Raw genomic sequence first — 13994 nt, forward strand, 5'->3', positions numbered from 1 at the left:
TACCGGTGTTGCCAGGTTGTGTGAAGCTTTACAGCATATAAGCTGTAAAGTGACCACACTAACTCTGATTGGTAATGATATCACTGATACCGGTGTTGCCAGGTTGTGTGAAGCATTACAGCATCCAAGCTGTAAAGTGACTACACTACATCTGCATGTTAATGAGGTCACTGATACCGGTGTTTCCAGGTTGTGTGAAGCATTACAGCATTCAAGCTGTAAAGTGACCACACTAACTCTGATTGGTAATGATATCACTGATACCGGTGTTGCCAGGTTGTGTGAAACTTTACAGCATATAAGCTGTAAAGTGACCACACTAACTCTGATTGGTAATGATATCACTGATACCGGTGTTGCCAGGTTGTGTGAAACTTTACAGCATATAAGCTGTAAAGTGACCACACTAACTCTGATTGGTAATGATATCACTGATACCGGTGTTGCCAGGTTGTGTGAAGCATTACAGCATTCAAGCTGTAAAGTTACCACACTAGATCTGAGTCATAATCAAATCACTGATACCGGTGTTGCCAGGTTGTGTGAAGCTTTACAGCATATAAGCTGTAAAGTGACCACACTAACTCTGATTGGTAATGATATCACTGATACCGGTGTTGCCAGGTTGTGTGAAGCTTTACAGCATCCAAGCTGCAAAGTAACCACACTAGATCTGAGTTATAATCAGATCACTGATACCGGTGTTACCAGTCTATGTGAAGCACTTAAGCATTCAAATTGTAAACTGACCTCACTAATCCTGTGGGATAATTCTATCAGTGAGGAAAGTAAAGAATCTCTTAGAACTCTTGTTCAACAGCACAGACCAGGTTTTAAACTCTATATCTAATTCAGTCAACTCTCGTTAAAGCGGAAACGCTCGGGGCGTCGTTGAGGGTCCGTAATAGTGGGAGTCCGTAATAGCGGGAGTCATTTCCAGTCAAACCTTATTCGCCGGGGATCTAGATTTTGTCCGTAATAGCGAGTGTCAGCAATAGCGGGGTGTCCGCAAGGCGAAAATTGACTGTAGTTGTAAGAAAGCGTCGAAATATCAGTGCAATCCACATGTACGTAATGAACATAATATAATTTATAAAAGAAAACGTTTTCTATTCAATGGTAATTTTTTGTAAATAAGTATAAGCCGGGTTGATAAAGAATTGTAAAAAATATATAGATTAGCGTTAAATAATGACATTTTTTAGAAAGAAACTAAATGAAGTGCTCGTTGTAATTTTACACTGAAGAAAAGGGCAACACTTAGTTTTGTTACGTTTTGTAAATAAAAGTTTTTGAATGAATGAAGACTTATATTGTTTGCTTTGCCGTTTTAAGGGGGAGGGAGTGGAAGAGAGCGTGGAAAGAAGCTTATTTATCTAATATATTTTTTGTCCGTAGGGTGATTCCGATGTTAAATCTTTCAGCAAGCGACTCAGTGCTCGCGGTTTCTCAGGAGGATGAGGCTCTCCAAGGGGTTTCGGGGAACAAGGAAATACTGTATAGCCATTTACTTTTTGGGAATGTGGAAAAATATAAGTAAAACTGGGAACACGGGAACAAGCACATATCTTACGGAACAGGGAACACCAAAATCATAAACATACATTTAGGGAACACGGAAACACAAAAAATGATTTTTGTTTTATTTTTTGTTGGAAACAAGGAAAGATAGACTCCTCCCTTGGAGTCCCTCGAGGATGTGTAATAGACCTAATCACGGTTTTCGACGACATCTTGACGAGTAAACAAAGCAGGTAGAAATTACAGTGTTTGTGTGTCGGTTCGCGGGAAGAATTATCATTATAGACAAATGTATGGGGAATTTAAAACGTAACTGAACGCTTTTTAGCCCAGCTACATCCTTCAAACTCGGCGAAAAAAGACTTTTACCTTCTATCTTAACTTTACAATTCACGAGTTGTCCAGAATTCAATTTTTTCTAAAAAAAAAAAAATAAGCGTCAGATTCCCATACAAACACTGTAATTTATACACGCTTTGCCTACTCGTCAAGATGGCGTCAAAAACTGTGATAAGGCCTATTGAATTTGAGCTTGAAATATCATTTGTCTTACAAAGAGAAGTCTGCTGAGCAAATAACGCCTGGCCAATCCAAACTAATATAAGACTGCGAATCCCACCGCGCAAGTTTGATAAAGTTCTTTCAAGCCTATGATGAGCAGGCTCCCAAAAGGGAGGGCGGTGAAAAATCCGCGAACAGAGCTAGTGTGGCTCGTGGAATTGACTGGTGCATAAAAGGCCCAGGGGGGGGGGGGGGGGTACTCCAGCTTGTAAATGACGGGGATGATCGAATGGAGGCAAAACTCAGGACCCAAAAAAATCCCTAAGTCTTCCGACATTACCCCAAAAAAATCCCTGGACCAAAAATAACCCCCCCCCCTTGTCAAATTACCCCTAAATTGCCAGGAGGGGCAATAACATAACACAGAGAACGCTCGTTTTGTTTATTCATCATGCCATAAATACGCCAAGGCCGCGCCAAGGCACTTTAGTTCGTTTTTAATACCCAAGAAAATCCCCTATCTAAATCAAGTCATCCAAAAAAAATACTTGCCAAATTTTCCAAATTAACCCAAAAAAATCCCTGAATCGAAAATTTCAAACCCAAAAAAATCCTTCGATCATCCCCGTCAATGACAAGTCGGAGTACCCCCCCCCCCCCCCTGGGATAGAAGGAACTATAGAGTACTGAAATAGACACAGGTTAGCTCAATGTAACTACAAGGAGCCTGCAAACGGAAGCTCTGGTGACTGAACAAAAGAGGTTTTGGCCAATTTAGAAGCTGAAGAAAACAGTAAGCAGAGGAAGGGCGCAGATAGTTGCAGTTCCAAACATGTGAGAATTTTTATTGTTTGATTTTTAATAAGGTATTTATTTCTTGTGTTTTAATTTCGTGCAAAGTAATTTTCGCGCGTATTAGATTTCGCGATTATTTTGAACTCGTCAAAGGCGCGAAAATTAGTAAGAACAAGCTTGCGTGGTCTTGCGTAGCTGGAGGTTTTGTTGTGGGTAATTATAAAGGCGCGCGACAAGCGCGCGCAAGCGAAACCGCCATTACCTGGAACTTGTAACTTCTATACTGTGTCTGTGAAACGGCTTTTTCACAAAAAAGAGTTATTTTTAGATACAAGTGCATAGGATGAAGAAAACAATTAACCAGTATAACATGGTATAAAACGCCCCCGGACCCCCTAGATGTCTTGTGATCATAGCATCGCTTTTGGTGGGCTTTCTCAAGCTGCCACTTTTCCAATTGCTCCAGCCCACCCCCAGTACGTATTGACCATGTTGAAGACCTAAATGTAATAACTGACCTTAAATGTAATAAACTCCTAAATGTAATAACATTTGGCCTTAAATGTAATAAACTCCAAAGTGTGACAACATTTAACCCTATTCAGACGGAGCTCTTTGGACCTTCTCAGACCGGGGGGTTCGGCAGCCCCCCCCCACCAACTCCCCCCCACCAAACCCCCCCCCCCCACACCAACCCCCCCCCCCCCTAGGTAACTTCCAGAATATTTAAGAAATTACAATGAAACTTATTGAAACTTATGTATTGTATGTCCGAAAATCTTTCATTTGGTATACGTCACGTGGGATGGTGACGTCACATCACGTGACAACTACATCCGCCAAAACAGCCGCCATCTTGGATCCGCCATCTTGGATTTCAAAATTTTTCCAAAATGCCGGAAAACCACCCAAAATTACTGCAAAGTACTCAAAATCAATAGAAATGTGCTTTAAACCCGTAAAAATGTAAAATAATTCATTAAAGTTAATTGTTATTGACAGAAACACGCAAAATTACAAATTTGGGAAAACATGCCTGTCAAAATGCCGTTGCCATGGCGATTTCAAGTTCCTGATACATCATCCAACCCTACCAAATTATTGCAAGATAAATGTTAGGAAAACTCAAAAAGTTTGGCAGCATTTGCTTGAATCTTAAAAAAGTTATAAGAGTTCAAAGTCACCGCCCGCGTACCTCAAAAGCCCCCCCCCCCCCCCCCCTGGTCTGGATAGGATTAAACTGAAATGAAACAACGTTACACAAACATCATCATTGAAAACTATGGTGGGTGATTACCGTCATAATTAAACTTTGGATTATGTTACTTGTTATTGCATTTTGTTTTACAATAAGTTGCTTGTGTGTTTGAATTTTATGTTGGTTGTATCAATTTTCTGTCAGAATTAAGAAATTTTCGCCTAATCAAATTTTCGGTAACTCTAAACTTTCTAGTCATTTGAATTTTTCAGGTTGTGCCAGTTTTCGGGAACTATTCCAATTTCAGACTGTTTTCCAATGCTTTGCATCTCCGATTCGTTTTTCGTTTCTGGTGTATTTTTTGCCAGTAGTTCGAATTTTCGGACACATTCAATTTTCTGCTAGTAGTTCGAATTTTCGGACACATTCAATTTTCTGCTTGTTCCCGGCGCCATATTGGAATAGTAACCGCGCAGACATGATAGCGAGGCTACCGGTGACCCGTGGCTGAGCGTGAAGTGAGATTACAGTGAGGATTCGGCAATTAGCCCGTGTTTTTTCGCGCTTTTCGGAACATAAGCGAAAGTTTTGATTCTAATAATACTCCTTCGTCATCTTCTAAGATGAATGGAAAATATTGGGCCGTTTTTGGCTGTAAAAAAGGCGAGTAAACTTCTCAGGGGCTATCAGTAGTTTGCGTAACAAAACACAAGGAGATCCAGTGAAGAAATCGCATCCATGGTGTAATCTGATAAGACGCCAGCATGAGCATGGTGAGGACAATTTTCTTCGTCTTTAAAGCAATTTTTCTTTGTACTAATCATTACAAAAAAGGAAATATACACAGCTCTCCTGAGCAAGTCGTTGGGATCAGAAAGAAAGGTTTTTAACATGCAATGTTTACAGAACTTTTGTTTACTTGCTCTCAATCACTGAAGTTGATGTTTAATAATACTTTACATTACACAATGCCCAATTCTTGAAAGTTTTCAGTAAAATAGTTATCCCAAATCAGGAATTATTCTCAATTTTGCAGACTTCTTTTTTATTTTATTTCTGAGTGTGGCAGTTTATTTTATATTGGTTAGAGCTGCTTTTAGGTAAAGTTATAAGCTTGGTTTAAATAAAGTTTTAATATTATCTCATAGGTAAAGAGAAATCCCAGCAACATAGATTGTGAAACATTCTAAAAGGAGTCTGCCAGTTGAAAGAAGCTCAGAAAATCATCTATTCAAGTCAAGAAATGGAAAATAACACAAGCAGAGGGCAATTTTTTAAGAATAAAAAATGTTTTCAGTTGAAATGACTGCATCAGCTACTAAGTTTTGAAATAAATCATTTGCAGTGTTGAATCAAGGTGTTTCAAAAAGCCATTTAACAGTTCCTGTTACTATAAAAAAGTATTACCAACCCAAACAGTATGGTAAGGATTATTATTATGAGATGCACAAAATGTGGACCATGTGTAACTGACAATAATGCTTGCAAGTCTAAAGTTATATTTACAAAAATTGCCTGAGGGAATGATAAAATCATTGCTATACTTTACATGTCCAGGGACAACTGTATTTGTTCTTTGTCCTTGCCTTATTCTGGCCTTAAAGGAATTTTATTGACTATTTTGGAGAGAAAAGGCTTGCTTTTTCAATTTTTTTTTAACACCACATTCTCAGACAAAACAAATTCCACCCCTACACATTGACCTGGTGTGGGAGACGCGGTGGCCAATGGTTAGCGCACTCAACTCCCAGTCGAACGGCCCGGGTTCGAGTCCTGGTGGGGGAGCTGCGTTGTGTTCTTGGCCAAGACACTTTACTCTCAGTGCCTCTCTCCACCCAGGTGTATAAATGGGTAACAGCGAATTTACTGCTGGCATTCCATCCAGGGGGGAGTAGACCTAGTCGCTTAATGCTACGGAAACCGGGATAAGCTCCAGCTGTATGAGCCACTTGGCTCGGACACAGACTTTACCTTACCTTTTACAGATTGACCTGGAGGTTACAACAAAAGAAATTCCTATTCCCCATTGATGGTAGAGTTTCATATGGACACCGAACTACAGCTAATCTAGCAGAGTTCCATCCAGCTTCATGATGAAGATTTTATTTATTTTTATTTTTTTTACTGTCTTATTTAAACAACACATTCATCTTAAACATTACATAAATATTTTCAATACTACATGCAGGACCTTAAATTTTATAGCTCCCCATTTGAGATAATAAACATTCAGAAAGTGTTTAAAGTATTGACATACTTTCTGGTTTCAGTGTAAAAGATTTATGGGTGGTTAACCCTTTACTGTCAAAGAATGAACAGCCCCAAAACTTTACCAGGTCAATACATACACATGTACACAAAAGGAGATGTAACAGTAATTAAAATTTTTCCCTGAATTTGACCAAATTCTCTCATCTAGAGCTGATAGAAAAGTTGATTTTTAACCTCTTCTGGAGAAATAATACCAAAATGATGGGTTATCACTGATGGACGATTAAACTACCCTGACTGTAATGTGGTTGAGACCAAACTTTGCCTGAAATTCAACCAGTTTAAATTCAATGATGCATTATTCTCTTTGCAGATCAATCAGACTTTTCATCAGGTGATTTAATAGGGTGCAATAATACTCCTGGTTAATGAGAAAAAAGTTTTCCCTTTTCTTTTGCATTTTTATTTCTTGAGTAGATGTTTCTCTGTGCCTTCTTTTAAATAGTGACTTCCTTGTGTGATAATTTCACAATCCATGTTTACTGGGATAGTTTTCACCTATGAGACAATATTGAAAACGGATTTAAACTAAGCTTACAACTTTACCTAAAAGCAACTCTTTGTTATCAATAATCTATTTCTTTTAAATCTTATCAAAATACAATAAGCTTATATCAGACTCAAAATAAATACAGAAATAAAAAAAAACCGTAGGCAAAATTGGGAATAATTTCTGAATTGAGATATATATTTAAATGGAGACTTGTCAACAGAAGGGCTTTCCTAGATATAAAGTATTATCAAACAACTTCAATGATTAGAAGCAAGTATAAAACAAAAGTTCTGTAAACATTGCATGTTAAAAACCTTTTTTCTGATCCCAACGACTTGCTCAGGAGAGCTGTGTATATTTCCTTTTTTGTAATGATTAGTACAAAGAAAAATTGCTTTAAAGACGAAGAAAATTGTCCTCACCATGCTCATGCTGGCGTCTTATCAGATTACACCATGGATGCGATTTCTTCACTGGATCTCCTTGTGTTTTGTTTCGCAAACTAAGCCCCTGAGAAGTTTACTCGCCTTTTTTACAGCCAAAAGCGGCCCAATATTTTCCATTCATCTTAGAAGATGACGAAGGAGTATTATTAGAATCAAAACTTTCGCTTATGTTCCGAAAAGCGCGAAAAAACACGGGCTAATTGCCGAATCCTCACTGTAATCTCTCTTCACGCTCAGCCACGGGTCACCGGTAGCCTCGCTATCATGTCTGCGCGGTTACTATTCCAATATGGCGCCGGGAACTAGCAGAAAATTGAATGTGTCCGAAAATTCGAACTACTAGCAGAAAATTGAATGTGTCCGAAAATTCGAACTACTGGCAAAAAATACACCAGAAACGAAAAACGAATCGGAGATGCAAAGCATTGGAAAACAGTCTGAAATTGGAATAGTTCCCGAAAACTGGCACAACCTGAAAAATTCAAATGACTAGAAAGTTTAGAGTTACCGAAAATTTGATTAGGCGAAAATTTCTTAATTCTGACAGAAAATTGATACAACCAACATAAAATTCAAACACACAAGCAACTTATTGTAAAACAAAATGCAATAACAAGTAACATAATCCAAAGTTTAATTATGACGGTAATCACCCACCATAGAAAACCAACTCGTCCTTTAGTTAAACTGATAATCACGTGAAACTAGACACAATCCCTGCAAGCATGAATCCTTATTTCAGCCTTTAAGGTCATTGCCCTGTATTGCATTGCGCATCCTTACTGCGCAGAATTTTACGCGTATTTAGTGCGCGCGCGCGCGAACGTCAACAAAATGGCGGCTTTTTTTGTATGTGGCCTGGTCCGCGAGAGAAGTAAATTGTCACTTTCTCCTAAACGAGTGTGGTGACCTATCAATTTTTTCTCATATTTTTGGTGTAGCGATCAAATTCTTTCTGTAAAATGAAAACAGATCAATTCATGTGTTTAAAAAATAAATCATCGCTAAAAAAGTGTACTTTGCCAGTACTCGCAGAGGAATTACAAAGGAATTATATGGAATATACATGGTCTTCCTGCTCCTAAACGAATCTGGTGACCCCCCTTTTTTATTTCAAAATTTAAGTTCCCTCAAAGTAATAAACCAGTAGGCGAAGTTTGGATTAAAAATTGTGTTCAGTTCTATTTCAGGGCAATGACCTTAAATTCCTTCTCTAACAAGCCAGTTTCGATAGGTTGGTAATAGCGTGAATTTTTGTTTCTAAATTAAGACGCCAGCGATTTATCAGTCCAAATCGTGACAATTCCAGACAAAACTATCACGGTGGTACCGGATGCCGTGATGACAATGTCACCAGGACACATAAGGTGCATTTGAAATAGCTGTTATCGTATCATGGTTAAAATACCTTTAACACGATTTGGCTATCTTGTGAGACCACACACACTCCTTTTTATATACGTAACTGTGTAAGTTTCATTGTGATTGGTGAAATATTCTGGAAGTTATCTTGAGCTTGGGAGGGGTGGGGGGGACGGGGGGGTTGGCGGGGGGGGGGGGGGCGAACCCCCGGTCTGAGAAGGTCAAAAAAGCTCGGTCTGAATAGGGTTAAATGTTGTCACACTTTGGAGTTTATTACATTTAAGGCCGAATGTTATTACATTTAGGCGTTTATTACATTTAAGGTCAGTTATTACATTTAGGTCTTCTACAGACCAGTCCCTTCAGGACCAAGTCAATGAATAAAAATATTTGGGGGAAATATTTAAACTATTTAGCAAATGACCAAAAGAGCAACAATTGTATAATTAACAATTATTCCACTCGCGCTGGTTCGATATGAGATGGTAGATAGCCAACCAGGCTACCATATTTGTGGTCATTGGTATATGAGCTCATATACTATTGCCTGTTAACCAATCAAATCGCAGGAATTACAATATATCGAAATATACCATTGCTAGTTTTAAATAAAGCATGGTATAAAGTAACAATACTTGGCATCAGGTCTAAAAAACATTAGAGCAGAGGGTTACACCCGCAAAAAAATTCGTGCACAAGCAATGGGCGTGGAAAAAATTCGTGCAAGCCGAAAATCTCCCCCTATCAGTTTTCTAATGGTCCGTCCCTAAATTCAAGTTGACGTCGTGTTGTACTATATCATTATGACTACATTTTAAAATTCAGCTTGATAGCGAGGCATAAACAAAAACAATACAAACAAAAGAAATTAATAAACATGCTTGTAAATTATCTTTGGTTAGTGTTCTCTATGCCTCCCTACCAAGCTGAATTTTAATATATCGAAATAAGCATATTGCTGAGACATTTACTAAAACCTAAAAAGCTAAGTAACGCCACACTGCACACAGTTATTGGAATCACAGCTAGTTGTGTCTCCCCTCCAAGTGTGCATAGAATGCCAAAAAAAGAAACTTTGTAGTATTCATTTGGAGGACTAAACTCTACGGAATCACGTGTCACCCACCCCATCATATCACGTGTCTGACTCCGCACTGGATCACGTTTCGCACGTGCAGTTTCCGCGAGGTCACGTGTTATATGCACCGCGGGGCATTTCCGAGGTGCCTTTCACTCTGTATGAAAACGGGACCTAGTGAACAACATGTCATACGTTCACTGTCTTGCAAGGCAATTTTTATAAAAGCCGAGTGGTGCACAAAACTAGATTTGAAACAGAGATAAAAGGCCCCTTTGAAATGGCATAGTGAATAGACCATATTCGCATTCTCGGTATTGGACTGGAACTAGCTTGCAATGGAGGCCTAATGCGGAGGGATATCATTAAAATAAGCTTCATGTCAATTGCATTTGAAAAGATTACCCGCATTGGCCTCCATTGCAAGCTAGTTCCAGTCCAATACCGAGAATACAAATATTTAACAATTATCCTGCGAAATCGCGCGGGATATCGCCTGATACTTAGCCGACGAGGCCGTTGGCCGAGTTGGCTAAAATCAGACGATATTCCGCAAGATTGAGACGGATAATTGTTTTATTATTCAACAAATGGTCAACGAAACACATTTTGCAGATAGAAAAACTGTAATTATGCAGCGCTTTACAAGATTTCGGACGAATCTTCGCAACCTACGTATATCGCAGTTTATTATCCAACACATGCGCGCGCTGCCCATATATGGTCAAAATGTTAACGTTATCTGTCATCCGTACATAACAGATATCCTGCCATATACGTAGGTTGCGAAGATTCGTCCGAAATCTTGTAAAAGGTTGCATAATTACAGTTTTTCTTTCTGCAAAATGTGTTTCGTTGACAATTTGTTGAATAATAAAACAATTATCCTGCTCAATCTTGCGGAATATCGTCTGATTTTAGCCAACTCGGCCTACGGCCTCGTCGGCTAAGTATCAGGCGATATTCCGTGCGATTTCGCAGGATAATTGTTAAATATCTGTTATGTACGGATGACAGATAACGTTCACATTTTGACCATATATGGGCAGCGCGCGCATGTGTTGAATAATAAGGTCTATTACTTGACATACCTATGCACAAAATAACGTGTCATTAGCGCCAAAACCCGTGCTGAGAGGAAAAGACAGAACCGAGTAAATTTCTACTCCCGAAGCTCAGAAAGCGAAGAGAAATGCAAATTTATAATTACAAACATTATCATTTGCAACAGCGGGTATCTCATGCCTAAAATTGCGTTTTAAACATATGAAAGCAGGAGAAATAATGATCAAGAATACCATTTTGTCTTGTAGCGATATGTTGAAGATGGGTAAGAGCAAACCTTGGCCCGAGGCTCTCGAGAAGCTGACCGGAAGTAAAACACTGGACGTTGGAGCACTGACTGCCTATTTCGAGCCACTTTAATTCGTAAATGGATGGAGGATCAGCGAAAGACACTAGGATATGCCGCACGACCCGGGTGGGATGGGGATGACGATGTCCTGACCACTACCGTGAAGCCCAAGACCACTAGTGTTTTCGCTGGAGTCTCAACTCTTGCTCCAGTCCTGTTTAACACGATTGCAAGCTTGTTGTTTGCGCTGGTTGTGTTCTTTCGCTAAAGCCGTTCGGTAGCTGAGACTTTTAGTAGTTTACTTTAAAAACTGTAGTATTCAGATTTTTTGTTAATTTGAGGTGATCATGTAATCATTGATCGCTTTTGAGGTTGCTGTCGAGATTAGTTTGCAATCGCCTGATTTTTCGTTTCCATTTACCGTGGTTGTAGAAGCTTCCCAAGGTTTTGTCGTATATAGAACGAAATAAATACCATTCTTTCACATTTTGAGTCGTGCGTGTGCATCCTTTAACCAGTTCTCACTAGTGACGCAAGCACAAGAGCGATCATGCAAAAAGGACAGATTTTGATCCTTGTGCTTGTGCTGGTCGCAAGCACAAGCACAAGCACAAGCATCACTAAAAAAAGCAATGCGCTTGTTGTTTTGCTTCAGCCGAAGCCGTTTTCACGGTGAAATAAGAGCTGTTATCCATGTGCTTGTGTTTGCGTCGCTAGTGAAGACCAGGTTTAAATAAATAATGACCTCTTCCATTAACTATGAACATGGGCGATCTAAGCGATCGTGATCGCCCCAATCGCTGCAGACGTTAGCGATCGAAAGTGTAATGTTTTTATATCGCCCCAATCGCAAGAAAACGATGGAGCGATTTTAAGAGAACTTGCCTTTAGAAGCTGGATTTCTCAGTAACAAAATAGAGTTGTGACAATACATAACTAGGCTATTTAGACGATCCTGTTTCATGGTTGTATTTCAGCCCATTAACAATAGTTTTGTTTTATTTTTTGTCATATATACATGCGCTACACACGGGTTTTTCTGATTCCTGTTTCATAGTGCTTTTTAGGTTGTTCTTTAAAGTTAAAGGGGAAAAAATATACGGAAAATGATGCCGCGGACCTCTCCTAGGAGCGTTTTGGGGAGAAGAGTTTAACCCTAACGTTATGCAATCCAGCCATACACGATCCCAGAGTTAGTAGATTTGTGCATTGATAAACCAACTACTGGTACTTCTGGCACTAAAATATATATTTCTTTTTTTTTTGGGGGGGGGGGGGCAGAACCCTTTACCAAATATTTGTTTGGGGGGCTACAGACCTCTCCCCCCCCCCCTCCTCCTTTCCCTCCCGTGACTTGTTGCGTGACCAGGAAAAGACATTTTAAGTCACTCGTCAGGAGCGTTCTTGTCTGGGCAGAACCCTTTACCAAATTTTTGTTTGGGGGGCTACAGACCTTCCCCCCCCCCCTCCTCCTTTCCCTCCCGTGACTTGTTGCGTGACCAGGGAAAGACATTTTAAGTCACTCATCAGGAGCGTTCTAGTCTGAGTAGTATAAAACTTTTCTAAACGAGATGGGGAAGGCAGGATACTTAGGTAGGCTGATACTCAGGCTAGCCTGGCTAGGGGCGTTCAAGTTGGTTAGGAATAGTTTTGTGGGGGAAGAAGTGCTGACACCATCCGCAATTGATCTGCACACGGATCAAAACATCACCAGGCGAGTTCGTTCAGCCAGATAAGATGATATGTTAAATTTAGAAGCCTGCAAGATTCAAGTACCTCAGCACTAGGTTGGGTCAATTTTGAAACCGGTGGAGGAAGAAGTATCTTTGTTAGATCGGCGCAAATTTCATAAATGTTAGTCAAAAAAAGAAAACGATCAAGTGGAAGATGTAGATGCAACAGACGAGAAAGAAAAGAAAAGGGTGGATTGGAAAATGGGAGTGGTGAAAGGCCTAGTACAGTCAACTCCTCTATAACGGACACCTTCGGGACCATCATTTAGTGTCCGTAATAGAGAAAGTCCGTAGTAGCGAGATTTATTTTCAGTAATTCTTATTCGCCGGGACTTCATCTCCTGCCCGTAATAGCGAGGTGTCCGCAAGGCGAGAGTTGACTGTAACAGGGACAGAAGGAATCGCTAGAGCTAATGTCTCTAGAGTGGAAAACTCTATCCGTTTAGCCTACGTAGCTGGCGGTTTTGTTGGGGTTTAAAAATTAAAGCGCGCACAAACAAGCAACAAACCCGCCAGCTACGCAGGCTAAATTCGAAATGAATGGATAAATGAAAAACTTTATTAGTGTCAAAACCACATAGCTAGGGAAGAATCCCTTACTAATTTGGGGACACATGATTAAAAAATACAAAAATGTGACAATTAATAATATTAAAAACTGTGTTAAATATCAATAGTAATATAAAAATCTAATACTACATTAATTCAAAAAATAGTTGGTCTAAAAGTGTACAAATAGAATTATAATCGCTATATAAATGTATAAATGTTAAAAAATGATATGATGCTGAATAAAAAATTATACAGTAAATCGGTTTGAGATTCGGAGCAAAGTTTGAGATTACGAACAAATGTTTGTAATCGCGGTATATAAAATCCTACAAAGAATGTCCCTCATCAAAATGCGGCTCTAGATACCAGATGGAGGTCAGACCCGGGGGGGGGGGGGACTCCGATATGAAAGGGACGGGGATGCTCGTCGTCTCGCTTAGAATGTAAATTTCGGACTTTGGTTCTCGCTTAGGGTGTTCTGGGGAAAATGGCAATAGTTTTTAGCCGTCAGGGTCTCGTTTAGGGTTACACACGAAAAAAAAAAATACAAATATAACTTCTTTTTTCAGAATTTTGGTACCTTTTAGAGTTCTAAAATAGCTTGAATCACGCCCAGATTGGTCTCTTTTAGGGGTTCATTTCAACATTTCCGACAATCATCCCCGTCCATTTAACATGGGAGTACCCCCC

General features: G+C 39.5%; 2 protein-coding genes across 4 annotated transcripts in view; both read left to right on the top strand.

Annotated features, from left to right (window-relative positions):
• Positions 1–1293, top strand: part of LOC144663685 (uncharacterized) — a 116120-nt gene extending 114827 nt beyond the window's left edge. For all 3 annotated transcript variants that reach the window (XM_078524709.1, XM_078524707.1, XM_078524708.1), the window contains exon 8: positions 16–1293. In XM_078524709.1, the coding sequence (XP_078380835.1) occupies positions 16–850 (835 nt within the window). In that variant the 3' untranslated portion in view covers positions 851–1293. The remainder of the gene's footprint in view (positions 1–15) is intronic.
• The window catches only part of LOC144663689 (uncharacterized), a 116337-nt gene that overhangs the window by 92329 nt on the left and 10014 nt on the right, over positions 1–13994 (top strand). The gene's annotated exons all lie outside the window — the stretch shown is intronic.

Source organism: Oculina patagonica, chromosome 8 (genome assembly GCF_052425735.1).
Source record: "Oculina patagonica isolate OP01 chromosome 8, crgOcupat, whole genome shotgun sequence".
Classification (NCBI taxonomy): domain Eukaryota; kingdom Metazoa; phylum Cnidaria; class Anthozoa; order Scleractinia; family Oculinidae; genus Oculina; species Oculina patagonica.